This window comes from Cheilinus undulatus, linkage group 6 (genome assembly GCF_018320785.1).
Source record: "Cheilinus undulatus linkage group 6, ASM1832078v1, whole genome shotgun sequence".
NCBI classification, from domain to species: Eukaryota; Metazoa; Chordata; class Actinopteri; order Labriformes; family Labridae; genus Cheilinus; species Cheilinus undulatus.
The window spans coordinates 7,585,097-7,612,866 of record NC_054870.1 but is presented as its reverse complement, the minus strand read 5'-3'; the positions used below and the strand labels follow the sequence as shown (position 1 = coordinate 7,612,866).

General features: G+C 39.8%; 1 protein-coding gene across 3 annotated transcripts in view; it reads right to left on the bottom strand.

Moving 5' to 3' along the window:
* usp54a (ubiquitin specific peptidase 54a) overlaps positions 1–27,770 on the bottom strand; it is a 98,605-nt gene that overhangs the window by 54,286 nt on the left and 16,549 nt on the right. For all 3 annotated transcript variants that reach the window (XM_041789743.1, XM_041789745.1, XM_041789744.1), the window contains exon 2: positions 12,486–13,283. In XM_041789743.1, the coding sequence (XP_041645677.1) occupies positions 12,486–12,665 (180 nt within the window). In that variant the 5' untranslated portion in view covers positions 12,666–13,283. The remainder of the gene's footprint in view (positions 1–12,485; positions 13,284–27,770) is intronic.

Genomic DNA, 27,770 nt, shown 5'->3' with positions numbered 1-27,770 from the left:
AGTGCCAGAGGCAACAAAATAACCCCAAAACATCCTTGAACCTCCACCGTGTTTGACTGTAGGTGCTGTGTTCTTTTCTTTGTAGGCCTCATTCTGTTTTCTGTAAACAGTAGAATGACGTGCTTTTCCAAAAAGCTCTACCCTAGTCTCATCTGTCCACAAAATGTTCTCCCAGAAGGATTGAGGCTTACTCAGGTACATTTTTGCAAACTCCTGTCTGGCTTTTTTATGTCTCTTTGTCAGCAGTGGGGTTCTCCTCGGTCTCCTGCCATAGCGCTTCATCTCATTCAGAGTACGACGTATGGTTTGAGCTGACACTTTTGCACCCTGAGTCTGCAGGACAGCCTGAATTTGTGTTGAAGTTGACGGAGGATGTTTATCCACCATTCCAACTATCCTGCGTTGCATTCTTTCGTCAATTTTCCTCTTCCGTCCACTTCCAGGGAGATTAGCCACAGTTCCATGGGTTATAAACTTCTTGATTATATTACGCACAGTGGACAAAGGAATTTCAAGATTTCTGGAGATGGTCTTGAAACCTTGAGATTGTTCATATTTTTCCACAATTTTGCTTCTTAAGTCCTGAGATGATTTTGGGCTCTTCTTTCTCTTCTCCCTGCTTGGTGTGACACACACAGGCACACGACACAAAGGTTGAGTCAACTTTTAGACATTCTAACTGGCTTCAGGTGTGATTTCTAGATTGCCAGCACCTGTTACTGCCACAGGTAAGTTTAAATGAGCATCACATGCTTGAAATAAAATGATTTACCCACAGTTTTAAAAGGGTGCCAATAATTTTGTCAGGTCCATTTTTTGAGTTTGTGTAAAATTATGTCAACTTTGTCTTTTTATCTTCAGATTTTTTTGTGTTGTTCCAATGTACATAAAGGAAATAAACATGTGTATACCAAAAACATTTGTAATTGCAACAATTTCTGGGAGAAATTGTGCATTTTCTGGAAAAATTCCGGGGGTGCCAATACTTTCGTCCATAACTGTATATGTTTAACTCTTGAATTTATAAACCAAATACTTATTACTGCACTGATTAAAAATCTACAGATAAATTGTTGACGATTTCAATTTAGCTGAAATTTGCAGCCTTACAGAGACCTTATTGGAAACAAATGCTGATGGGCTAGAGAGAGAAAAAAATTAAGTACCCACATAAATTTGTTCATTTCTAAGCACCTTACATGAAATCTGCTTCTTATGTGACAGAAACTTGTGACAGCAGGCCCTTCAACTGACAAGTAAAAGACTGAGGTTTGTTTTGGAAAATAAAAGTTAATCCCTTATAATGCTGATTGAAAATACATCAGGAGACATACACATAAGAAGTATGAAGGATGAAATTGTTCTAAATTAAGTAATCTCTTTCAACCTTCAAGTCATTTCTAAGCAGAAGATAATTTTTATTCAAACAGACAGAAAATGCATAATGCCTGCTGAAATGAGAGGTCTAAGGTAAGAAAATATGAAATCTTTGGGCATACATCCTCTGTTGTGTCAGCACTTTGGGTGTGTTTGTTTGCTCTTCCTGTCCCCCCCACCAGGACCAATATGTTGCTTTGTTCCTGCAGGAGGACGCTGCAGCGTTCAGCAATAATGCAGGTAACAAACCTCACATGTTTATTTATTTATTTCACCATCGATCCATCTTTTACTAAAGATCACAGGTTTCATTTAGGTTTGCTATGAACAATTCTTTTCAGCAATTCATCTGCAGAGTATGATTTTAAAGAAGAAAATCAAATTTTACGTATAAAATTTAAATCAGTGATAATTTTGTTAAATCATGATGAATATTTCAGTCACCTAATGTTGTAAATGAGGAGACAGTTGTTTTCAATGTAGAGACCTAATCGCTGCTGCAGATGATAAATAAATCACATTTGGTGTAGTGCTTACTTTATTTTTTCAGCCAAACTCGACACAGCAGTAGATTAGTAGGATTACTGAACACCCCTAACACATCTTGAAACCAAGAATTAAAACAAAGCAATGTTAACTCCCTTCAACACAGACTACACACCTGAACATGAACAGACTTTACTCATGGTGCCCCAAAGAAACCTCAGATCACCCTGTTAGGACTTTAAATGTAAGCTGGAATGTCATTAAAAGGATTTTTATAATGACTCAAAACTAATGGAACTTTAGGAGATCATTGTTAGGGTCTGTTTATTGTACCAGGATTGTCAACCAATTATAATGGGCTCTTAGTTCATTTGTTTTGTGTTAGCTTGCAGTACATTCACTTCACGTGTGTTTTTTGTCTTGTAGTAATGTTTTACATTACTAGATCTAACAATCTTGATGGTGCTGAAACATACAAGGCTCATCAGTGTAAAACTGTCAGGGACAAAGAACATAAAAACTACAGACTATGGATGCACAATACTGGATTTTTGCCTATATACGATATGCCAATATTCAAATTTGTTTTGCATGACTAAAAATTCAGTCCTTTGAAAACAATTAAGGTTTGAAGATGAAAAAGAAAACCTTTTTTTTTTTCTTAAAAGGAACCCTGCATGATCAGACAAGTTCATCTTGTTGGATAGATATTATTATCTCTCATATATATATTGAACTAAAAAGATGATAAAAAGATGTCTGCATTTTGAGTACATTTGAAATTATAAACTCAGGCCGCCACGTTTTGTTCCGTGCAGGTACTGTGAAGTCATTAGCGCTCCTCGCTGTTCCTATGCAGTAACTGGTCTTCCAGACTGGCAGTATGTTTTGCTGCTTGCAGATCTTGCTGCCATAATGGCTTTCATACCAGACATGAGTTTGCTGCGTGATGATTTTGTCTCCCTGCTGTCAAAGCTCTGTCATTCCTCCTAAGTTTTACCTCAATAAAACCCCCTACAAATGACTGGATTCAGTGTATAGTGGGAGCGTACTGGTACCTTTTCAAAATAAAAGCATTATGTACATACCAAGGGAGTTTCTGCAAAGAAATGCTAAAGTGGGCTTTTAATTTGGAAAGCTTGAACCGGAAGTGCTTTTGTACTGTGTTTATCTTTACCTGAACCGTGTGGAAACAGAATGCTTCAAGAGTAGACATTTGGGGAACAACTTTATCAAACAGACAAATTTTAGCTTGTGGCCTTCATCTGGTTCATCAAGAAACAGATTTCATTCATATTCTATCGATATGGAGGTAAATATTTGATATGAGAAGGTAAAAATGGCTCTGTATTTTTCATTTTCCTGTCTAGATTTTATGCTACATGCTATCTTATATGCCACAGTCTGCTGGAGAGGCAGTGTAAAACACAAGGATGCAAGGCGTCTGAACAAACTGGTGAAAAAAGATGGCTCCGTGGTTGGAATCAAGTTGAACTCATTGGAGGATGTGGTAGAGAGATGCACAATGAAGAAGGTGGAGGCCATTCTGGGGAACATGGATCATCCACTTCATATCACCCTAAATGACCAAAAAAAACCAACAGTGGTGGACGGCTCCTCTCTCTTCATTGCAGGACGGAAAGATATAGAAGATCTTTCATACCATCAGCAATAAGACTATATAATTCAATCATTAACAGATGAGACTCCAAACCGCAGCAGCCTCCTGGTGAGTTTATAAACTCAAATTACTTAAAATGCAGATATCTAGTGAGTTTTTTAGTTCAGTATTCACATGAGAGATACAAATATCTATCAAACAAGATGAACTTGTCTGATCATAAAGGGTTCCTTCTAAAAAGCACTTTAAAGTTTAAAGAATGAGGATGAATAAAGAAAAAGATCTCAACTTACATAGGTCTGTTGGTCCAGCCTAAACTCCACTAATTTATATGGCTAAATCTTACAGTTGATATATGCTGATATTCACGGCAGAAATATCGGATGTAAATATTGGCTGTAATTTTGATATCTGCTGGTACTGATATCAGGCCAATAACATTGTGCATCCCTACTAAAGACCGTCTGTCTTCACTTAAAACTGTTTTAGCTGTCTGCTTTTCTAATTCTCCCCAAATTGTTCTGTATCTGTGTGTCCGTCAGCAACTGCACTCTGCAGACTTTTGAGCACGTCCATGTTCTAACACTGGCCTTGTCATAACACAGGAGTTGAATGGTTGAGTCGTGCCATGCGTGACTAGTGTTAACGCAAAGACAACAAAAGTAGCACCATTTGAAACTGAATACCATTGAAATGCATTTCAAGCAGCCCCATTTGAATGGGAACGGTTATTATTTGAGGTAGAGTTAAATACACAAGCAGCATCAATTATGAGCTGCCTCCTCAGAACTGTCCATGTCTGCATCACGATAACAGAAAAGTGCCAAAAAGTAACAGTACAGGTCTGATACTCTGTGGCTCTTCCATCTTTCCACAGATGAAACACGACAACCCAACTGAACCAGACCCCACATTGAAAATGCAGCTTCATCAAAGCTAAATGGCACAACACAAATACCCAAATCAGTTGAAGCCACGGCATGTAATACTCTGCCAGCCCCCTAGTACAAAGCCTGTGTAATTTCAGCTCAAGAAGATAAGGGAACAGGGAACAGCAGGTGATGTCCAGAGTTCAATGAAAAAAAAAAAGCCTCAGATGGATGACTTCTAAATGCGACTCATCTGGTGTAACAGGAGTGTGTTATCAAATATAAAACCCTACAGTGAGGAGGGAGTGTCTGCTGCGTGAGTGACCAGCTGAGAGCAGAGGTGGCTGCACCCTGAATCTGAATTCATTTTTGGAATATCTGAAGAAGGTGCGTTCAAGAAAAGCTGCTTTTGACACAAACTGTCCTTGGTGACATCTGCAACATCCAGCAGTGAAAACTGCCTTTGACCAAAATAAGAGAATGAGTACATTGAGTACAATGTAAAAACAAGCTTTCTGGATGGAATGGTACTGATGATTGGGCAAATTCAGGTATCCAAAGTGCAGATAAACCAATAGGGATCCACCAATAAACAAATACATATATCTATCTGAAGATATTTGCCTCAACCTGTTTTGACCATTTTCTGTGTTGCAGTTCTATTTCATGTGTTTTTGAAGGGTTTATGAGAAATCTTAAGATCAGTATCAGCCTGGACTGAATTGCAGATCCCTGAATCTCTGATACAGAGAGTAAACGGACCATCTCTTTAAGTGCCCTGTGAAAAAAAGTTGAACAAAGTGAACCCAGAGTTTTGAGTCTTCAATGTTTTTCTTCGACAGCCTGAGTCTTGAGCAGCAGGGAGGATGAGGAAGACGAGGAGGATGAAGGCATGTGAACAGCTGAAGGCCTCAGTTGCTTTTTTATTATGGCAATGTTCTTCCTCTTTGCTTTGTCTTCATCACATGTCAGAGCAGCTGAGCCTCCTGACGACTCCTCCAACACGCCACGCCGCCTTCTCTCAGCTCAGCATGGCTCAGCCGGCCGCGGGCCCACAATCCTTTTGATCATTTCGGTTTGACGTTAGCCAGCAGTGACGAGTGTGGACGGACGAACGGAGGGCCAAAGGGCTGACGGAGGTGCTGTTGGGGGTCAGGCTGGTGAAGTTTTACAGTTGGCCGGTGCAGAGGAGTCATGAGGAAGTGAGCATGTTCACGGTACGCTGGGCTCAGGAGGGATTCAGATCCTGCAGGGCGACAGACTGATACCTGAGGCTGAGAGTTTGCTATCACAGATTGAGTGCAGAACTACAGTCACTGTGTTTGAGCAGCAGTGGTACGTGTTTGCACTGAGTTATGAAAACGGATGTCAATCCTTTCTGTATTGATAGACCCCAAAGTTACAGGAGAAAATAATCACTAGTATGTCATGGAATCTGTTTCCACAGCACAAAGGTTCAGCAAGTTACTCCCTTTCGAGAGAAGTGTACATCTCCTGAACTCTCCAATGTATTATGACTGGACATAATAACTGTATCACAGGGGCCAGGGTGTTAATGCATTGCTGTATCGATATTTTGACATCATTTCATTTTTGAGCTCAAGTATGACTTATTTCCAAGCATAAAACTAAGAAGAGTTTTAAAGGCATATGTGACAGAGCTGTTGTGTAGTTGCATCACTAGAGTGTACTGTTGTGACAGAGTCGGCTGATGTGACCTATTTATCGACTCCATCCATGGTGTTACACAGGCAGAGCTCTCATGCAGAAGAGAACCAGCAGATATATTTCTCTACCAGTGTGACACATTGATATATAGAGAAGTAATTGATCCCTTCATAGAGGGCTTAATGTTATCAGTGTTTTAGGTACAATTTGTAATTGTATGCCTCATCACCAGTAATAGCTAGGGGCCATTATGTTTTCAGGTTGTCTGTCCAACATCTATGTCCTGGCCAAAACTGTGAATGCAATATCTCAAGAACTCTTTGAGCCATTTTCTTGAAACTCTGCACTTTGACTCAAGGATGAACTGAATTTTGGAGGTTAAAGGTCAAGATCACTGGGCATCATGTTTATTCCTTTAAACAAAGCTTTCAGGAATTTTCAACAAACTCTGCATACATGTCTGCTCTGACTCAATAACTGCTTACATTTTGGAGAGACAGGGTAGAGCTTTCTTAATCCCACTCCCGATTTCTGACCATTCCTGTCAACAGGTCCAGAAGTCTCAGTTAGCGTTACAGAAGTCGCTTGATTGCAGTTATTGCCTCAAAAGGTTCTGTGACAACATGTTAAGTTAAGGGTACCAAATTTTTGGTCCAGGCCAGTTTCATTATTTTCTTTTAATTATTATTATTCTGTTGAACCATGATTCAAAAGCAATGTCTAATTTTCCTCAGTTAATTTTTACTAATTTCTATTTATTATTACTTTGTCAGTTTCAAGTTATATCAGTAACCATTGAGTTTTCTCTCTTAAATAGAAGGGTATCAACAATTTTGTCCATGTGTGTATTTGATAGGGCTGGGTATTGCCACTGATTTCCTGAATCGATTCGATTTCGATACACAAGGTCCTGATTTGATTTGATTTCCAATTCGATTTGATTCAATTTAATTTAATATCAATTTATTGAAGGATATTTCAGCTACAGTACCTGTTTTGCTTGAATATGCAAGGGGTATTAGAGAACTAATGGCAGAAATTATACTTTCAGTTAAATTATTAATAAGAAACCTTCTAACTAGGCCCAATATTTAAAATATTTAAGTTCACACTAAAAACTGACCCCAAACTTGTTTCCTGAAAATACTTTTTATTGACCAACACATTTGATCCATCAACATAATAAAGTGCAACATGGACTTAACAGTTAGTAATTAAAGATTGATCTTTGGAAAAAATAAATCGATATAGAAAATTCAAACAAAAATCGATCTGAATTGGAAAATCGATTTTTTGAACCCAGCCCTAGTATTTGACATGAGGCATTGCACCTCAGTCACTGCCATTCAGGAGAAATGCATGTTACGAAACCGTGTTTCTTTCTCACAGGTTGTCACACCGTAAAATTTACAAGAGTTTTTTAGTCAAATAAACAAATTTGGTTGCCATTTGTTTTAGGATTTAACCATTGGGTTTTTCAACCAACTGGTTCTTTATAGTGTGGAGGTCAGGGGATGATGGTGACTGCATCATGATTATTTCTCCCTTGACGCCCTGACAGCCAAGACCTCAGTGGTATTTTTTGCATCATGGGATGGTGCGTTGTCTTGCACAAAAATGATCGTACTCAGGGAGGCACAGTTCTTCTTTTTAAACCATGGCAGGAAATGGGCAGTTAGGAACTCCACATATTTAGCTGAGGTCATGTTGACACCTCCGGGCACCATAGGGCTGGGCCCCTAAAAAGCTTTCTCCTTTATCCCCCCTTATGGGCAGCTTTGCTCATGCATCCTTGATTCATAATGTCTTTGGTTGATCTGATTGTCTTTATTCATTTCAAACATGACTAAAAAGGGAAAAGAAGAGTTCACAGATTCAAAAAGCAATCAAACATTTCATAGGCCAGTAGCGGCCAAATAAAGTAAAAGAAGAAAAAAAAAAAAGCTCATCTGGTCCTGCCCCTTTAGTCAGTGAAAGCGGGGAAAGTAATTACAACAGGCCAACAGAAATGAGAATGTTACAGCTAAGTCGTTCACTTCCTTCTTAAAATTGCCTCAAATAAAAACTTTAAACAAGGGGGACTGGCAGAGTAAAAGGTATTTTGATACTGGTTTAAATGATTAAGCTTTGACAAATTAAGAACTTGCTCTGGAGTGGAGTAAATGTGTAAAAGGGAAGTTTTATGATTGTCAGATGACAGAAGACAGCTGGATGTTTGTCATCCTAAACTCAAACTCTAAAGATAAATGTGTGCTGTGATTCCTGACCTCTGGCTGTGAGCAATGTTGTTGCTGAGTGCACACTAAGTCTCTGTGGCTGTAAGCATCAGTTAAATGCTTTAATGAGTGTTTCTGTCTCAGCCTCAGTCTGTCATTTCAGCAGCCCCGCCCCTCAGGGTTAATGAGTCAGCCTTCAATTCTACCATCAACACCAGTAATTACCACTCTCATACACACACGCACAGCATCTCAGTTCCTTTTGTTGCAGCTGGCAGATGTAGACAATACACACCTCCCCACCTCCTCCCTCAGAAGACGATGAGTCATGAATGAGTGTGATGTGCAGTCTGGGAGGTGCTGCAGGCTGATCAGCTCCTGAAAGCTGCACACGCTCATTACAGGCTCACGCTGATACAGAGGAGGCGACCAGACTGGTAGTTATATGAATGTGAGCTGGATGGCGGAGTCGTCTGTCTGATTGCGGTTCACCAGACAGACGAATGAGCAGCTCAAAAGCGCTGTGGTGGAACTGCAGTTTAAAGAGTCCTGTGCGGCTCCAAGCTTTGCTCTGCAGAGCAAGCATGCTGACAGTGATGTCAGTTTAAAAGAGGACCAGCGTAATTACTCACATACATGCTTTCTTACACACAGAGTGATTTTTAGGACCATTAGTGTTCATGTTGTGTATGTCAGGAGTTTGCAGTCAAGCAAGCAGCTCTATGAGGCTGAACTTCTGCACCGCACTGCTTTGAGCTTACTGCTAATGTCAGCACACTAACATGTTTATGCAGAGCAGGTTAAGTGTTTACTACAGTATGATCACCTCATTTTAGTCTATCTGTGTAAGTGCTGCTCCCCTAAAATGGATGATTGGAGTCAGCTGTCGGCAAACTCCTTCAAGATCATTTCCCTCTGCTGCTCGGTGAATGTCTGCACCAAGCAGGAGATGGAATTAAAAGAGCTATTTCTCATATTTTTGTTGACATTGTGTGTTGACAGGAGGGCCCAAAATCACAAGAGCTGTCTGACAATTCATTATAAAATGAACTGAGTTATCCTGCTGAGTAGGATTGTAACTGGCAACATAAGAAGGTACGATGACTGCTCTCCAAAAGTTTATTATTTGTGCTATCAGCCCAGGAGTCCCTGAATAAACACAACATTTTGTTAGAAGACTTTCTATACTTTGTTTTGATGCTGTGTCATTGTAGCAGAAAGATGCAGAAGCAAACTTTACAAATTCTTAGTCATTATCTGCTTCCAAATCACAACTAGGATTTTTCCTGATACTGGTATTAAATGGATACTTTTAAAGTTGTACCAGCGCCTGAGTCAATACTCTTAAAGCTACAATATGTAGAATTTTTGCACTGAAAATTCTATATTAATTCAAAAGTGACTACACCTATGTTAGATGTATTTTTTTAGTTAAGCTCGTGATAAAGTATGTGCCCCCCTTTCTGATTCCTGATTATTTTGCATATTTATCAAACTTCAGTGTTTCGGGTCATCAAACCAATTGTAATATCTCACAAAGACAACCCAAGTAAATACAAAATGCAATTTCTAAATGATGATTTTATTTATTAAGGGAAAAAAATCTAAACCTATCTGGCCCTATGTGAAAAAGAAATTACCCCCTAGAACTAATAATGACCTAATAATAACTGAAATTAAGCATTTGTGAAATCTGGTGATGAGTCTTTCGCATCACTGTGGAGGAATTTTGACCTACTCTTCTTAAAAGAGTTGTTTTAACTCAGCCATATTGGAGGGTTTTCCAGCATGAACTGCCTGTTTAAGGTCACACCACAGCATCTTAATTTAAGTCCAGTCTTTAACTTGGCTGCTCCAAAACCTACATTTTGTTTATTCTGAGCTATTCAGAGGTGGACTTGCTGGTATGTTTCGGGTTGTTGTCCTGCTGCATAAGCGCTTGAGCTTGAGGGCACATACTGATGGCCGGACGTTGGCCTTCAGGATTTTCTGGTAGACAGCAGAATTCATTGTTCCATCAATCACAGCAAGTGGTCCAGGTCCTGAAGCAGCAAAGCAACCCAAGACCATCACACTGCCACCACTATGATTGACTGTTCTTTTTATCAAATGCTGTTATTTTTACTCCCGATTTAACGGGCCGCACACCTTCCAAAAAGTTAAACTTTTGTCTCGTCAGTCCACAGAATATTTCTTCAAAAGTCTTGGGGATCATCAGGTTTCTTGACAAATATGAGACGAGCCTTTGTGTTCTTTGTTGTCAGCAGTGGTTTTGGCCTTGAAACTCTCCCATGATGCCATTTTTGTCCAGTGTCTTTCTAATGGTTGAGTCATGAACTCTGACCTTAACAGAGGCCAGTGAGGTCTGCAGTTCTTTGGATGTCATTCTGGGTTCTTCCGTGACCTCCTGGATGAGTCGTCGTTGCACGTTTGGAGTCATTTTGGTTGGTAGACCACTCTTGGGAAGGTTCAGCACTGTTCCTTGTTTTCTCCATTTGTGGATAATGGCTCTGACTGTGGTTCACTGGAGTCCCAAAGCCTTGGAAATGGCTTTGTAGGCTTGTCCAGACTGATAGATTTCAATCACTTTGTTTTTTCATTTGTTCTTGAATTTCTCTGGATCGTGGCATGATGCGTTTCTTTCTGAGATCTTGCAGCCTACTTCACATTGTCTGACAGCTTCTATGTAAGAGATGTCTTGATTCAACAAATCTGGTGGTATCAGGCCTGGGTGTGGCCAGTGAAACTGAACTCAACTTTCCAAGAGCTGTGGTTAATCACAGTTAACTTGTGATTTAACAGGGGGGGAATTACTTTTTCAAATAGGGCCAGATAGGTTTGGATTTTTCCCCCCTTAATAAATAAAATCATCATTTAGACATTTTGTATTTACTAGGGTTATCTTTGTGAGGTATTAAAATTGGTCCATAAGGTTTAATATAAGAAACAATAAACTAACATTCCAGTTTCATGGTTTAATTTCTCATAATAAGGGAGGAAAATTGTTCAAAGGGGCTTTCCAGGTTTGCGGTGTAAGGGATCCCAGTATGTTTTCCAAGTAACACTGCAAACCTGGAAAGGGTACCATGTGCAACTTTTCCCTGTTATGTGAAATTCATAAATTAAATCAAAACAATGGTTTATGGTTTAGTAAAGGCACAATCTGGAAGTGCAACTGTCCTGTGTTCACCCGTCAATAAGCCACCAATGTGTAAACAGAAAGTTCTAGTTAAAGTTGCTGAATTTTAGAAAACTTAGTTAGACCTTAATTAGCTTGTGTCCTTCATCGGGGTCATCAAGAAACAAACTGCAAACATGTTCTACTGATGTGGACAAAGATAACTGCTAAAACAAGGTCAACATGACTCTCCATTCATCATTTTCCTGTGTGTTTATCAGAGATATCAGAGAGACGCCAACAGCTTGCAGGAAAAATAGACAAGCCCTCTAATCACACGATTCTCGCATGAGAGGCATGCAGGCGGTCTGAACACCCTTATTTGTTACAATCACACTGAAATGAAAATCAAGCTGTGACACAGATGAGACACTACCGCCACACACCAAGTCTTAACAGTCTAAATATCTGCATGTATATCTGCAAAAATCCAATATCATGCATAAGCCCCATCTTGTTAAGCCCTTCTTGATGCCTGAAAACCAAAAGAGATCACCAATTCAAAATAAATGTAACCATTTGATAAAAGCCTTCTAAAGAGACATTTAGACATTTTGTATTTACTAGGGTTGTCTTTGTGAGGTATTAAAATTGGTCCATAAGGTGTAATATAAGAAAAGAAAAAACCTAACAAGGTGTGGTTTAAGGTCAGAATCTGTGATTGTGGGGTGACGGTTTGCCAAGCAGTTAAGCTGCACCTCATGTACGGAGGCTATAGTCCTCCGGAGTTTGTGTCTGATCCATAGCAAGTTTCCTGCATTTTATTCCCAACTCTCTCTCCCAGGTTTCTTCTCTTAAACTGTCCTGTAGACTTCTTGTGTTCCTCTTCAGCCGTCTTTAAAAATCTAAAATCGTCTCTTTTGTCTGCAGAAAACATGAAAGTCCATACAGTGGATGAGTTCGGACTCAGCAGACATGCTTTGAATCAGGTACACTGTCTGTCAGAGGTCAGGTTATGTAAACAGCTAACACCTACTCCAGAGCTCAGAGGTCAGAAAGACAGGTGGCCTAAGTACGTGTGTGAAAGTGGAATAACTGTGTGTGCGACTGTACGTGTTTGAGTGTGTCACCTGCAGGGCGCTGTTTAGGAAGCAGCTGTTCTGTCCCGGCTCGTTGCTCAGTCCTTTACTGGGAGCAATGGACGTCATGGTGCGAGGCGTCAACATCCCAACGCCACCAACTCCACCACCGCCACCACCCGCTGCAGTCCCTACGCTGCCTGACGCAAAGTAGTTCCTCTTCCACGACATAATCCCCTCTCTCTCTTTCTCTCTCTCTTCAGTTGGGTCCCTCAGCCTCGCTCCCTCCAGGAGTCAACTTCCTGTCGTCAGTTCTCGTATTGAAGGACTCTGAGCCATTTCCTCCAGCCAAGAAGAGAATCGAAGTCAACAGGTGAGAACTCCCAACAAAAATGTAAAAAGGTGAATTGTGGGTAGAATAAGTTCCAGAACAAGAAAGACGTCTTTAATCAAAATTAAATTCTTTAATGCTCTTCGGGTTGTTCTAATTTCTCTCTCTGCATTTCTGAAATGTAAAATCTGGGATGAATATTCCACACAATTAGAGTCTTTAAATTATGATTAAAAAAATATGGAATCAAAAGTTCTCTTCCTTATAATCCAAGACTTTGAAGAAATAATCCTCCAGTATCCATGTGGGGCAGGTGTTGTGACCTTTGCCCTCCTCTCACATGCCAACACGTGAAGCTGAGCCAAATCTACACTTCATCCTCCTCTTCATTGTCACACCGTTCAGCCTCAATAAGAGCAGCCCACAGCAGAGGTCCTGACGCAAACAGGCCAGAAGAGGGGGTCGCAGCTCAGAGGTCAGAGGTCAGAGACTCAGCCCAGCAGTCATACAGGATGGATCTGCAGGAGAAAATATACATTAGTGTTTTGCTCTGAGTTTTTTTTTTACTTCAGTAAAACAGTATTTAGATTCAGTCACACCACCTTCATTGCACAAGAAAGCTGTGAAGAAGAGGAGAAAACAGAAGTGGAAATGTGAAGACAGATGGAGCAGATAAAGAACATTTCTCAGAAAAAAAAACAGGATGGATAATCACTGCATTTAAGGCCTTAAATCTCCTCTAAGATCTCATTTTGAGATAATTTCAGGTTTCTGCAGGCAGTGGAATGACTCAAGCAAACACAGCAGAGCCAGCATAACAACAGACAAAAGGATTTACAGCCTGTGTGTCTCTCTCCTCTTTTCTTCTCACACAGTGGTTTGACTGTCCTGACTATTTGTCCTGACATGTCCCTGGAGCTGTTTGCTTACAATTACTATAAAACACACATTAAGACAAATCAAAATACACAGATGGACAGACAACTATAAAGCTGTGTCCCTCTGGATGGAGAACTGGGATAATCTTAAATGTGAAGTGTTCAGAGTTGTTTAATAGATTTATGGAGTTGTGGTTCAAAGTATTTTTTCAAGTCAACAAAAACTTTCAGTTAATAACCTAAATGTTTTCATGACAGAAGAATGTAAACATTTATCTCAGTAATTATCTTTAAATGTGACCGCATTGGTTTCTTCAGGCCTGGGTGGAAAAGGATGAAAACTTGCCAGATAACCTGGTTCTAAAGTTATGACCTAATTTACTGTTGTTCAGGTAAGCTACCTAAATGTTTGAAATAGATATGTGACAATGACAATGGCAATGACATGATGCATTAAAATGCTAATTTTAGCTGTTTTCATCCAGTGCTGTTGCTCTGTGCATGTCCTTCATTTACACATTGAAACTGGGGCTGTCAAAGGATTAAAATTTTAACCATGACTGATCTCATAATAACTGTAGTGAGTCACAATCTTCCTATTTTTCATATTTTAATATTCCACTGTTTTTATTTAAAACTGTATTCATTTTATTTGGCTTTTTGTACTCAAACTAAGGGTTATTGGCTTCCTGTTTGCATACAGATCTGCCTGATGGATTTACTCTCAAAGTGCCTTTGTCACACACATAAGTTTGGAGTTTTATTCATATCTTTGACATTCTCTGGTTATCCTTCATTACAAGTAGGCAGTTGTTTTAACAGAAGCATGTATTCATTTATGAAAGCAAATGTGTGCATATGTTAATTTGTGGGAGAGAAAGAAAAGGTGCTGCAGTAGGCTTATTTACTGCTGTTTATCTATGTGCATAACAAGCACAAGCCTATGAATATATATCAGAGAATGTGCAGTACCTTGATGTTGAGTCACTGACCATGCAGCAGCTAAAAAATCCAGCAGTTTTCATTGAACTAAGTAGCCGGTTGTATTAGGGATGCGCGATAGGATGATCTTAGGTCGTGAAGAAACAATGTATTGATTATCTGCCAAGGCACAAAAATGGCCTCATCACCTGTTCTAACTGTGTAGCTCTTGGCTGACCCACCCCTCTCCTCCTGCTTCCCAATGGAGCGCAGATGTATGGCTGAAAATGAAACTGAAACTTAACATTAAGTCCCTTAATGGCCTATATAAAACTACAAATCTTTCTAAACCATCAGGGCGCAAACACATTTATTTTCAAAATCTGCACTAAGTTTGCAAACTTTCTAGACAATCTCATGAAACGCATCTTTAATGGTCCGCTGAGAGTCACGCAGGTGAGAGATCACACCCCGGTCACCCCGGTGAGGGTGACAGAGGCTGATCTCATCCTGTTGTTAAAATAATTATGGTCGATATTATCCTGCTTATTTGGTGTTTTGCATAGTTATTTATAAGTCTCTTCATCCCTCCACACAAGGATTACCTGTCAGTGTAACTTCATAATGACTGTAACTTTTTAACTCCTGAGTCTTTTTTTATGCAGGGAGGCAGTCAGCAAGGTCTGGACTTAGGTTTTTATGTAAAAATGTTTTAGACAGCATAATCTAGAATGGTTTATTGCATGTGTTGAAAAAACATGATATGAGGAACTTGAGAAATAACCGCATATCAAATCGCAATTGCGTTACTGGGAAAAAAAAAATCGCAATTAGATTATTTTCTCAAATCGGTCAGCCCTAGTTTTTATACACTGCGTTTAATCTTGGGTTTGGATGGGACACATGCTATCATCCCCTGGACCGAATATTAAATGGGAGAAACTGCAGGTAATGGGGGTCTTGGTTCTGAGGTCTACAGGCGCCATCTGATGACGGTTAATTGCTAAATTGCTAAATTGGACCCGTGCAGGACTCTGAGTTGAGGTACCACATTGCAAATAGGGATGCACAATATTGGATTCTTGCTTTACGGATTCATTTTAGCTGATACTGATATTAATACTGATGTTTAAATATGTTTTACATTACAAAAAATTCAGTCCTTTGAACACAAGTTAAGGTATGAGGATGAAAAAAGAAAAATATCTCAACTTACAAAGGTCTGTTGGTCCAGCCTAAAAATCCACAAATTCATAAGTAAATATGGCCAAATTTTACAGTCAGTATGCTGACATTCAAGGCCAAATTATCAGATGTAAATATCGGCAGAAATTTTGATATCTGCCATAACCGTTATCGGGCTGATAATATCGTGCATCCCTAGTTACAAGTCAGTTCATCTTCTAAAGGAGAGATGCACAGCCCAACCATACGTTACAGAAAGTTGGAAATATGGAAAAACTTAAAGTGTCATGTTCTTGCCTACAAGTGGCAATAACTAGAAAAACAAAAAGAATCAAGTCAAATATGCCTCTGCAAGCTTACTTCTCAAATTCAGTGACAAAAGCACATTTTAAAACTCCATAGTTATTATTGACTTATCTGGAAAACCCTTTTACTCATTTTTTGTATGATTCAATAAAACTTCAAAATAGGATCAAGGAGGGTAAAAACATCCAAAGCTGCTGTCTGGACTTAAGAACATAAGCACACGTGTGTGCAGTAAGATGTGGGGTGTGTCACTCCAGGGAACGGTTGTTTACTACAGGAGGGATCAGCTGACAGGATCACACACATACGCATGTACGTACGCAACAGACACACACAACACAGTCCATCAGCAGACGACATTTCACTGCTCTTTATCGCTCTGAATCTTCCTCAGACCATCCATCACCAAGTTATATTACCTCAGTTTTGCATAAGTCTGTAAACAAACATCAAGTTGAATTCTACAAACCCTGGAGCTATCAAGACATATCAAAGTGTGTTAAATTATTGCTTTAAAATAAATGTATAAACACAAATTTCACTTTGATCTATGACAAATTTAACTTGGACCTTTCAAAGTGAGAGCTTTAAAAACAACACTGAGCAAAAAGCATGCGTGTCTGATCTCCCATGATGCTTAGCAAACATTCAGAGAAGTCAAACTGTTTCTTCTCTGGAGTTTAAAGCTTTCAGAAGTTTTTTTTATTTAAGATCTGGGATTTTGACTCACTTTAGTTCCACAGTAAATAAGTCAGTATTCATAAATGAATCAGCAGACTCCCACATGAGTCAGGGAACAACGGAGAGATAGAGAGAAAGAGAGACAGGAAGTAAGACAGTAATGTCTGACCTGTCTGTCTGTCTATATGTCCTCACGTTACATCTGTCTGTCTGCCTGCCTCCGTGTTTCCGTCCTGTCCCGTCTCCAGTGACAGAGAGGTAAAGTGGCGGTCAGAGCAGAGGGAGGTGACGAGGGATTAGCCTGATCAGACTGTGTCTGTCTGCACGGGATTAGACTGTCTGTGTATGTGTGTGTGTGTGTGTGTGTTTGTGTGTGTTGAGCTCAAGGAATGATGAATGGTGGAAGGAGGTAAACACCACACTGCTCCCACAGGACAAGTCATCATCTTTCATCTCTGATTCTCTATTTTCAAATTTTAATGTGTTTACTTTGTGTATGTTTGTTTACTCTCTGTGAGCACACAAACAACAACAAGATATCATTCAGTTATGCTCAGTGTAATGCCGACCCATAAAAGCTGAAAAATTTCAAACTTGGTTAACTTAACTTGGTTAACCTTTGTTTCATTTGACATAATTATGTGCAGTTTCACCTTCTATTGTAAACAAACATACGCAGAGATGTAGCTCATTTGAGTCATATAGAGGTATCCAGGCGTCGATGACAAAAATATGCCAGCTGGTTACTTCAAAATGATTTAAAGGGGACATGTTGAGCAAGTGAGGTGGAAGCAGCAGGAACTGTTCTGAATCATTAATCAACCATTTAAATGACTTGGACTGATACAAAATATCGCATAAAATCAAACCTGTTCTGAAAAAACGGAACGACAAAAGACGACAATTCCAGCATCAGCATGCAGACATGATTAGAACAACAGGAAATGGACTCATTGTATAAAGGCCTTAACACTCTGCACGCCAACCTGTATCCCACTGAGACACCTGCAGCAGCCTCTCAGTGCACTGTCAGCAAGGAGACTGACATGCTTTCTTTTATCCACGGTGTCAAAGTCAGTGATAGAGCCCACTGGCTACAAGATTTTTAATAGATCAAAAAGCCTCCCTGATAGTCCATGTGTGCACTGTGCAAAATGGAAAGGGTCTATGCATCTGTCTGTGTGTGTGTGTGCGCTGAAATGCAGGCTCATCCTCATCATTCCAGTCGGTCAAAATGATGGACAGCCTTCAAAACTCTCCATCATCCCTCCAAAAAAGGTGTCAATGACGGAGAATATTAGGTTAACTTGACCTCTGGTCTAAAAACCCCTCTGTTTCAGCCCTGCTCAGAACGAGCGATTTCTGTGTCTGTGCCTTTAAATGTAACTAAGCTGTCTGACTCCGCCCCTGACCACATCCCTCTCAGGAAATGGATGCTGCTTTATGGAACTGGCTCTCCTGATCCTGAATCAAGAGAGGATGGCGGAATTTTCTTTCAAGTGGGGAGGGCCAACCAAACCTGGGGGTGGGGCTAAATCCCCACATGACATCACAAGGGGAAAATGTGAGAACGGCCTGTTTAAGCACTCATTTTCTGAAAGGTGGAGAAAGGGGGGGATTTGAGGGGATTGTACACACGCCAGGGGCACATTTTTCTGTTAGAAAAGCCTGAAAAGGCGATTTTTACATAACATGTCCCCTTTAGTAAGTGACACTTGCACAAAATGAAACAGCAAGAAATTAATCAAATTTGCATTTGAGGTCATCTCTGGTGAAGGTGCATGAAGCTATGATCAGACACAAATGAAAGTTTCAACCTCATGGCGCTCACAGGGGTTTGCAGGTTCCTGTTTACCCATGTGTCTGTGTATTCACCCTTCCTGATACTTCACAAAAAAACAATTAAGCTGTCATATTGAATTTAATAAGATTGTCTCAAGGTGCAAACAGCTCAGTAAGTTTCATCCCTTTTTCTTTAGGAAATGTGCCTGGATTAACTTCACTGCCTCTTTCAGCTTCTTGATGCTGAGCAGTACCCTCTTCCACAACCTGATAGCTCAGATCAGTGCCAGGATTTCTCTGATGGACACCAGCTACCGGCTTTCTGTTTCACTTTTGGACAGTCCATCTGTTTGTATCTTTAAAGTTGCAGTTTCACTTTATCTAGTAAGTCACACGTCAGCTGAAATCTGGCTTACTACAGCAGTTTGAACCAGAAATAAACTGATTTGCAACAGATTTTTTTTTAATGGAAATAAAGATGTGGAAAAGACCCAAAATAACATCATAATGCCAATGCAACCATATTTTAATTGCTATTTTTCTAACTGAGTTCAGATCAGTTCTGATGCAACCTCAGGACATAAGGAGATTCTCACTGCTGATGGGCTTTAGCGACACAGCCTTGTGTGACTTTCTTACTCAAGTTGAAAAGTTCAGTGGGACGATTTCCAATTGGTTGATTCCTGTTGGCCTCAAATAACTTCCCAATAAAACACTGTTGCCTTACCTAGTCAGCAACAGAATGACTAGTTCATTAAAGAAAGTATTACTACTTTTCATAACTGCAGGCTCACATTACCAGTTAAACTTTGTGATTTGGCAATAACCCGGCCTATAGAGTCCATTAACGGAGCTCTGGTTAATTATAGCGTGGATGTTAACCAACACAGTAAATGGGAGTCATCTTGTAACACAGTAGTTTGGCAGCATTTTGATCAGGAAAATGGAAATAGAATTGTGTGAATGCTGTTTCAGGGTAAACTTCAACCATGATGGACCAATGGGTGACAACAGGCATGTTAACATTACCCTGCAACGAGGACTGAAGGCTCTTGGTACCAGTGCCTTTTAACATTAGCTACACTTGGCAAACCAGTTGGAGATCATTTAACAGCAGCCGGCCTTCCCATAACACCAGCCCAACGGCCAACTATCATCTGATTACAATCAGTTACTATTACCTGATTTACCTTAATAACAAAGTGGCAATGTCACTTTGTCTGTACCTTTTAGATTCATTTCAACAGTGTATCAAACAAAAAACTGTAATGAAATCACTCTTCCGTTTTGTGTGATGGTCTTAAACTGTAAAAGTTGTCATTTAATTTGAGTGTTTGCACTGGTAAACCCACGAGATTGTCTTTTATATTTAACCACACATTTTTAAACAACTATGTGAAAAGTAAAAGATGGTGTCTTGTAGAAATGTGAGCCACATGCATGACGTAACTGAACTTTGTTGATAATGAGTCAATACTTTTTCCTTTTACTTCAGTGAATTCCCACCACAAATTGTTGTCCAAATATTCAGCAGACTGCAGGGAATTCAGAGCTGGGTTTTGAGGAGAGGACTACCAGATGTCTTCTTGTGCCTCACTTTGGATTTTTTCCCTTACAACGTTGGATGAATAAAAAATAACAATTCAGACTTGCCGACTAGACTACAGGTGAGAATAAAAACGTATGAAACAGCCAAACGGAGCCCAGTTCATTCAGGAAGGATCAACATAAGTTCACAGTGTCAGTGTTCACTAAAGTGGTGGGGAGTTAACCTGTATTGATACCATCACCAATTAAAATTTCTAGCACAGAATGGATTTTTGAAACACCATCATCAATCGTGTGCATTGTGTCATAGCATAGCGGTAATATTTGACAGACAACAGCTCTGTCAGACTTCAACCTAGAGCCCCATGACTTCAACATGCCATTGCCAAATGAAACCTGACACAGCTAACATGCAGCTTTGTCTTCATTTTGGATCCAAATATTGCCAAACCATGCTGCTCCCATTTCATGATATCAGTTTACTATGCTTGTTTACAGCTGGGTGGTTGAGTAATTTAGCAGTTTGACAATAGACATTAACCACAGCTAAAGCTCTGACTATTCAGGGACAGCTGCATTGCAGTAAATACAAAACAGTTGACCAGGACTGCAGGCCTGAATTGATAAAAATATGAATTTAATTGATGAGTTAGCTATCTGGTGCCAAATTTATTCTGACTGTTTCACAACAATATCTAGTCAGAAGGGATAACAGAGGCAAATAGTTGGCAATTACTTAATATCAGTACATGAAACACTGATCAATCACCCACTTTATATATGATTACGCTCCAATCAAAACAGGTCTGCCTCACTTGCTATCACTGAGTATGAGCTCCTGTATTCATCTTTTCCTTCCCTCAGAGGTAAAAGTATTTGTATTTCAGTGAATCCAATGTGAGAAGCTTTGAGAGGAGCTTAATGGAGACAAAACGTCTGGCTGACATTTATGAAGCATGGAGAAGCTGTTTCCACCCGCTATCACATCTCAGCAGAGAGGAGAAAAATTGTCCCTCTAAAGCTGCTCCTCCTGAAAGATTAGAGCTTTTTATATCCCGGAGAAACACACCAGGGTCCTGAGGTCGAAAAAATACCAAGGAAATGTTAATTAAAAGGAAGAGAAGTGTCAAATTAAGAACGAGCCAGAGGCAGTTTGGGGGTTTATGGAGCTGGTAGGATTAGAGAAATGGACCTTTGATAAAACTCTGGTGACATTCATACTGAAATACTTCGAACGGCTTAAAACACACACATTACTGATGTCACTGGTTCCTGCTAAAAAAAATGTAATCCGTGATAAATAATGCAAATTTAGTATGGTATGGCAGAAAATAAACAGAAAATGTTAGTCTTTTTCTGATCCTTTACACCTAGCTTTGTTGACTTACCATAAAATCTAAAATACAAGTCACACCTGTACATGCATTTAGAAGAGTTCACAACTTGCAGTTTCTACACAACTGTGTAGCTTTTTTAGTGTCATCTGTTTTCACCATGAGGAGTTTGTAATCCTGCTAGCTATCAGTATGGTAGACTAGCTAAAAGCCTATGGTTAAGTAATAGCTTTAGTTAAACCAGCACTCAACTAGGTTGATTTACTTAGCAAACTGCTGTTTTCTTTAAATGCAGGATTCTAACCAAACGACTGAAAGCCAATTTTAAAATTCGCACAACTTCAGTTGCTTAGAAGACTTTCTACAACCTTTAAAACCTGTAAGGTATCAAAGACCATTTAAGTTATATAATCTTAGTGGGAAAAAAACCCAACATTTATGGTCAAACTTTCATCAGTGTTTTGTGAGCACTGCTGCAGCCTGATCACTCTTCAAACATTTTATTTTGACAGGAAACTATTTTCACCTTAACCTGCTCCCAGCACGTCAACATCAAGGTCAAGAAAGAGAAAGGACAACAAAACGAGACCCAGGTGACATCAACAAACCTGGACAGCAAACTAACCAATCAGAGAGTCTGGATTAGTTCAACTGGTGAGAGGTTATTTCCTGTCCTGGAGAGCACTGAGGCTGATTTGGTGTAAAATTGGTTATATAACAAAACGACAGTCTGTCGCAGAGGCTTAACACACACTCACTCATAACATGCAATACACACACACACACACACACACACACACACACACTGCGCTATAATCACCTCTAATTCACCATGCTGGCTCAGTGCTGCTTCCATGCAGCCACTCTGCAGTTCCAACAAAACTGCTGCCAGAGGATACTACTGGGAACACTGGGATTGAAGGAGCAGAGGTAAAGGCAACAAAGGTTGTTATTGATTTTATAGAGTGATAAGACTGGATTAATTTTCAGCAGATTCACGGTCCATCATCATTAAAATGTAGGAAACATTCTATCGACACTGAAGGCATCACAGCTGAATCCACACTGATGACCACAGTTTTTTGTCACTATCACAGTCTCTCACATGTGATTCTGTTTCTGAGTCAGTCCTCATATAGGCTGACTGGACACATTTATAAAGTTACTGTACATTTTTATGACTTCATGACAGGAAATGAGGAAGAGAAAGGAGTGACAGGGACCAAAGTTCAGAGGTAGGATTCACAGGGACAACAGGAGTGAGGGGGAGAGCTAGGAAACAGCCTGAAGATACACTGACATTTTTTCTCTTGCTATACTGAACAGAAAAACTGACATCTATGCTTAGGAAGGTTATTAAATGGAGAAATATGGCTGAAGGAGCTGGTGCTGAAATGCAGCATCTGATATGTTTATAAACCAGACAGGGCTGGATCACAGCTTATGTCAGTGCTTGGACCAAAAACTTCATTCGGAACCATTTCACTCTGAATGAAAAGAGGGCTCATGTACCCACAGGTACCATAGTCTTGCATGGTCCTTTTCAGACAACGTGTAGAATTTCTGCACTGAAATACCTATATCAGTCTAAAAGTGGCTGTGTTATTTTCTTAATTGATCACTTACAGAATCTTAAATATTTACAGAAGTTTTCCAAGACAGAGAATTTCTTATCTTTTGGAAGCAGTGCATGTGCATCCATGGACCTCTTCTAAAACAATGTAGAAGTGCCATTTTTGTACAGTTCTACCTCATTATGAGAAATGTTGTAATGCCAAAAAAATGTTTTTTATCTCTTTAGTAAATATGCCGATTGAGGTGCCATTTTTATTGAACAGAGGCCTTAATTCAAAACAAAAGTAAAAAAGCAGAGATGGGTGGAGCTGGGCTGCATTGGTCTGTACTCTTCATCTGGTGTTATTGTTTTGGTTAAGAGCCCCCAGGTGGAGGGATATTATATACTGTGTAGTCACAACCACAGGTCAGGTCAGACCAGTTCAGATCTTGTATGGGAGCATATGCTTATTTGGCACTTTGCCCCTGTGCTGGTCTGGCCTCCTGAAGGCCATCCTCTAGGCCTGCGCCAGGCCCACGCCCTGTTTCCAAGGCATCCTCCTAGCTAACCCCTCAAAGATGCACACAGCTACCCCCAAGGCCAAGTCCAACCCACTGGGTTTGGGCATCAAGTATCCCATAAGCCAGATCAGGCACGGGAAGGCTCTTCAGGTGTGCATAGAAGTGCAGCTGCTGCTCCAAAATCCATCTACTGAACCTTCCCATCCCCACACTCCTGAGCATGTCAGCATTGGACACACAGTCTTACCAACAATATCCAAAAATGTGCAGCAGAGAAGTCATCACAAAGGAGTTCAGCCGATGCCTCTGGCTATCAGTCAGCGTCCAGGTCTCACAAAAATAAAGTAGAAGGACCAAGGACCACATGCCCCACTAAAACACAGCTTGCTCCTTTAAATCTGGCTCTAAACTCAAATAACGCAGATGAAATCACTAGAGATCTTTCCAGATCACTGTTACTGCCACAGCTTTAGTTTTATATGTTACCGAGTTACTTGACACGGATTTTGAGAACAAATACAACAGTTAGACTCTGACCAGCAGGCTTCTTGTATTTTATTTCCATTCATGCCAACTGCTTGAACAAATGCTGGATTTCCTGCAAAACAAGATGTGAGCAAACAGCACTGAAACAAGATGTTTGTGCATGTTGACTTTCAAAACATGATTCAAAACTTTCTCTGTGGTGATTAAGCTCAAGGAGGAAAATTATGAGGGAATAAATGTTTTGAGTTTGAGGAGCTAAGAGTGTCCTTCACCCTGAAATCTGTCATTAAGCCTTTACTGGTGCATAAATCAGTGCAGCTCATACAGAACATAGTGATATTTTTAACTCACTGTTGTTCATTTGGCAATTTTTTTTTCTTTTTTAAAAATGTTTGACAAATAGCAATTTTTTTGGTACATTTTTATTGACTAACAGTTGTTGTCACCTCTGGCCAGAGATGTGTTGTTTATGAACGAGCCAGTTCAATGATCAGGATCCTTAATGTGAACAATAAGATCGGGACCCCGTTTAAAAACTTTTCTTTTAATGATTGACTTGCTGCAAAAGCCAAAGCATAACCCTCACTTTTAACCCTTAGAGCTCACAGCTATTTTTTTCATCATGTCTCGCCTGGACTTTTTTCTTAAAAAGCTTGTAAAACATCAAGCCTGTGGTGTACAGTCAGGTTCTATACATCTTTCTTTTCAGGACAACCGGGGCTTTAAGAATATATATACAACAGTAATGTCACTTGGATTATGAAAAGTTGTAAGATTCTAAAGAAAAAATAAAAAAAACAAATTGGAAATTGAAACTCAAAGGTTTTCATTGATAACACATAGAAAACAATAGTGACAAAGCATTTTCTTTGCATAGACTTATTCTGCCATCTCTTGGGGACAAAATGGTGATAAAATAAACATTCTGTGACTAACAGTTTTCAAATATCTAAATAAATACAAGAGAAAGTCCATCGCTTTCTTGCAGTTAGATTCATTTGTGCCGTTCCTTTAAGCAGTAGAGAAGCAAATGGTTGACTACAACTCCCACAATGCTTTGCATCTAGTTGCCCTCATGTTGCCCTCAACAAATATGGCAGAAGAAAGCCAAAGTACATGATCGAAAATGGATTAAAAATGGACAAAAAGAAGCTTGTTATCAGATCTAACATCGTGGATTTAATATTTAAAGACCCCGAAAAGTCACCGAAGTCTCGGGCTCGCTAGAACGGCTTCCTTAAGGGCTACGGAGACATCGAGGGTAGCAAACGATCGGCAAAATGGTCAGCTTTCAGAGGAAAAAAGAGTGTCTACAACATATGGTTCGAAAGTTATTTAGGTTTTTCTAAACTGTATTGCTTCTTGTTGTATACAACAACCCTTTCCTCAGAGACCCCGGACTGTCAGCCAAGTTCTGGGCTCACTAGAAAATGTTCTGTAAGGGCTATGAATACATGAAGAACATATACAGAAAGGCACAAAACACAGCTTTCATAGAAAAAAAACAAGTGCCTCTGACTTACAGTTCAAAAATTACCAAGCAATTTACAAAGGGGTGTGCCTCTGGCACGGATCCGTGCCACTGGAGCTCTAAGGGTTAATAACTGTTTATTGGACTAAAATTTGGCTGCAGCTTATATAACACAGCGAGTATACTAGTAGAGCTGAGACATGCAACATCATTATCACAGGTACAGCTGCCACCATCACACGGCTTCACCGCTCGGAACATGCTGGAATCTGTAACAACAGAGACCAGTGGAGGTTGGCGCCACTTAACTGCTTTTCCTCCTTGTAAGTTTATAGTTATTAAAACTGGGCAATTAATCGCAAATTAGATTAAATCGCAATATGGCCTGCTTCAATCTAAATATTGCAGAAGTTGCAATATTTCATGAACTTCAAATGTGTCAAAATACCAGTTTAATACATTGTTTTTTTTTTTGTTTACAGAAGTCCTATGTTACATGTTTTAAGTATGTTTTTCTTAATAAAAACAAGTAATATAAAAATAATAATCTTCTTCAATAAAGCTATTGATAAAAATATTGCAATATGAGCAAAAATAACTACAATTAGATATTTTCTTTAATCCTTCCACCCTAGTTCATTCCATCTAATACTGATGAAGCTTAGCTTTAGTTCAAGGAAGTCAAACCTCCAGCCACGATCAGCTGATAGCCAGCTGATACCAATAATCACCTCCCAGCTCCCACAGCCAATCACAGCTCTTTCTCTCAACACAGTGGTGTATTTACATATGATCTACTTCTCACTAATCCCTGCCTGCATTAATGCTGATGCACCACGCTGCTGCTGGCAATGCTTCACCTCCTCCACCCCAGCCTCCTCTTTTATAGCTTAGAGCTTGTTGCATCCTCATATTTAGATTCATGCTACTATGGATTAATTGCTTCTGATTTTTTCCCCCAATATCCAGTGTCATTAATGTATCCATCCATGGGGGTTTCTAGCTATGCGCTCACTGGAAAGTCAAAGCATGTTCTTGACTAACCCAGGGAGCATCTTTAAAGCAGAGCCTTCTCTGCCAAGTAAAACTGCAGATCTATTTGCAAATAAAATGGTTGAACATATGATGAGAGGGTTCCTGACTGAATGTAGTTTATGGTATAGAATGATTTACTGCTTGAATTTGTCTAAAAAATAAATCAGATGAGGAACCTAATAATAATCGCATATTAAATTGCAATTGCAATATTGGGGGGAAAAAATCGCAATTAGATTATTTTTGCAAATTGTTGAGCCCTAATAGTCAAACATTTGAAGAAAATGGGGATGTACCATTTTGTAAATTAGTGCAGGTAAAAAAAAAACTACCATCTGAACAACTGACTATGTTTGTTTAGCAATATAAAATGCCAAAAAACAATCATGCAGAGTGTGTATCAGTTTATCAACTTGTTGTTTAAGCTTGTAATCAGCTAATAAGGTGGGAGAAAATTGATTTAATTTCAGCAGGGGACACAAGAAGACTCCAGCTGAGAGCTATTTAATTTTTCTTCTAATAAATAAGTCAAACTGCTGTGATAGAAAAGGGAAGGTAACACTCAATAGCACAAGACAGATACTTCCAGGAACCAAATGCAGGGAAGAAGAGGAAGAAAATGAAGCCTGGAAATGCCCTACAAGATAAAAACCTTTTTATTAAAGTGTGTTTCCTGAGGACAAGACTTCAGTAAAATCTGTGCGTGTCATTTTTTTCCTGAAACTCTGGAGAGAATCACTCAGTGAAATGTTCTCTAAGATGCTTTCTGGGCACAGGAGCTGAAGCCGCTCTCACTGCTGACCTCGTTGGCAGCCAGTCTGGGGGAAGATTTGGGGCCTAATGACTAAAAGGAGAGCTCATGAATATACAGCCGCCCTTCAGAGCTGCAACAGCACCAAAATAACTCGCAGAATTTGGGAATGTGGAGCACTTCAATCACTTAATTCCATCCAGTGAAAGGAGGAATTAGCTTCTTGTCGTTTCCCTCTGAGACCCTCAGACGAGTCGACGGCTCGGCTGCTGGTTTTAGTCAAGGACACTTCAGTTCTGGTCTGAGGAGTCGGGATGCAGAGCGCACACTGGCGCACGCAAAGATGCAGTTTGGTCTCTAACACCGAAAGGACAGACTGACTCAGTCTGAAAGAACATTCTTCTCACTGAAGTAGACAGGTGTGTGGGGGAATCATTTAAACCCCACATACAGGTAAAGTTTTACTCAAGCAGAGCCCTTACTCCTGGACTGATTACTGGACATTGGCAATACATTTTAAGGCTGTCAACGTTAGGGATAGACTGATTATC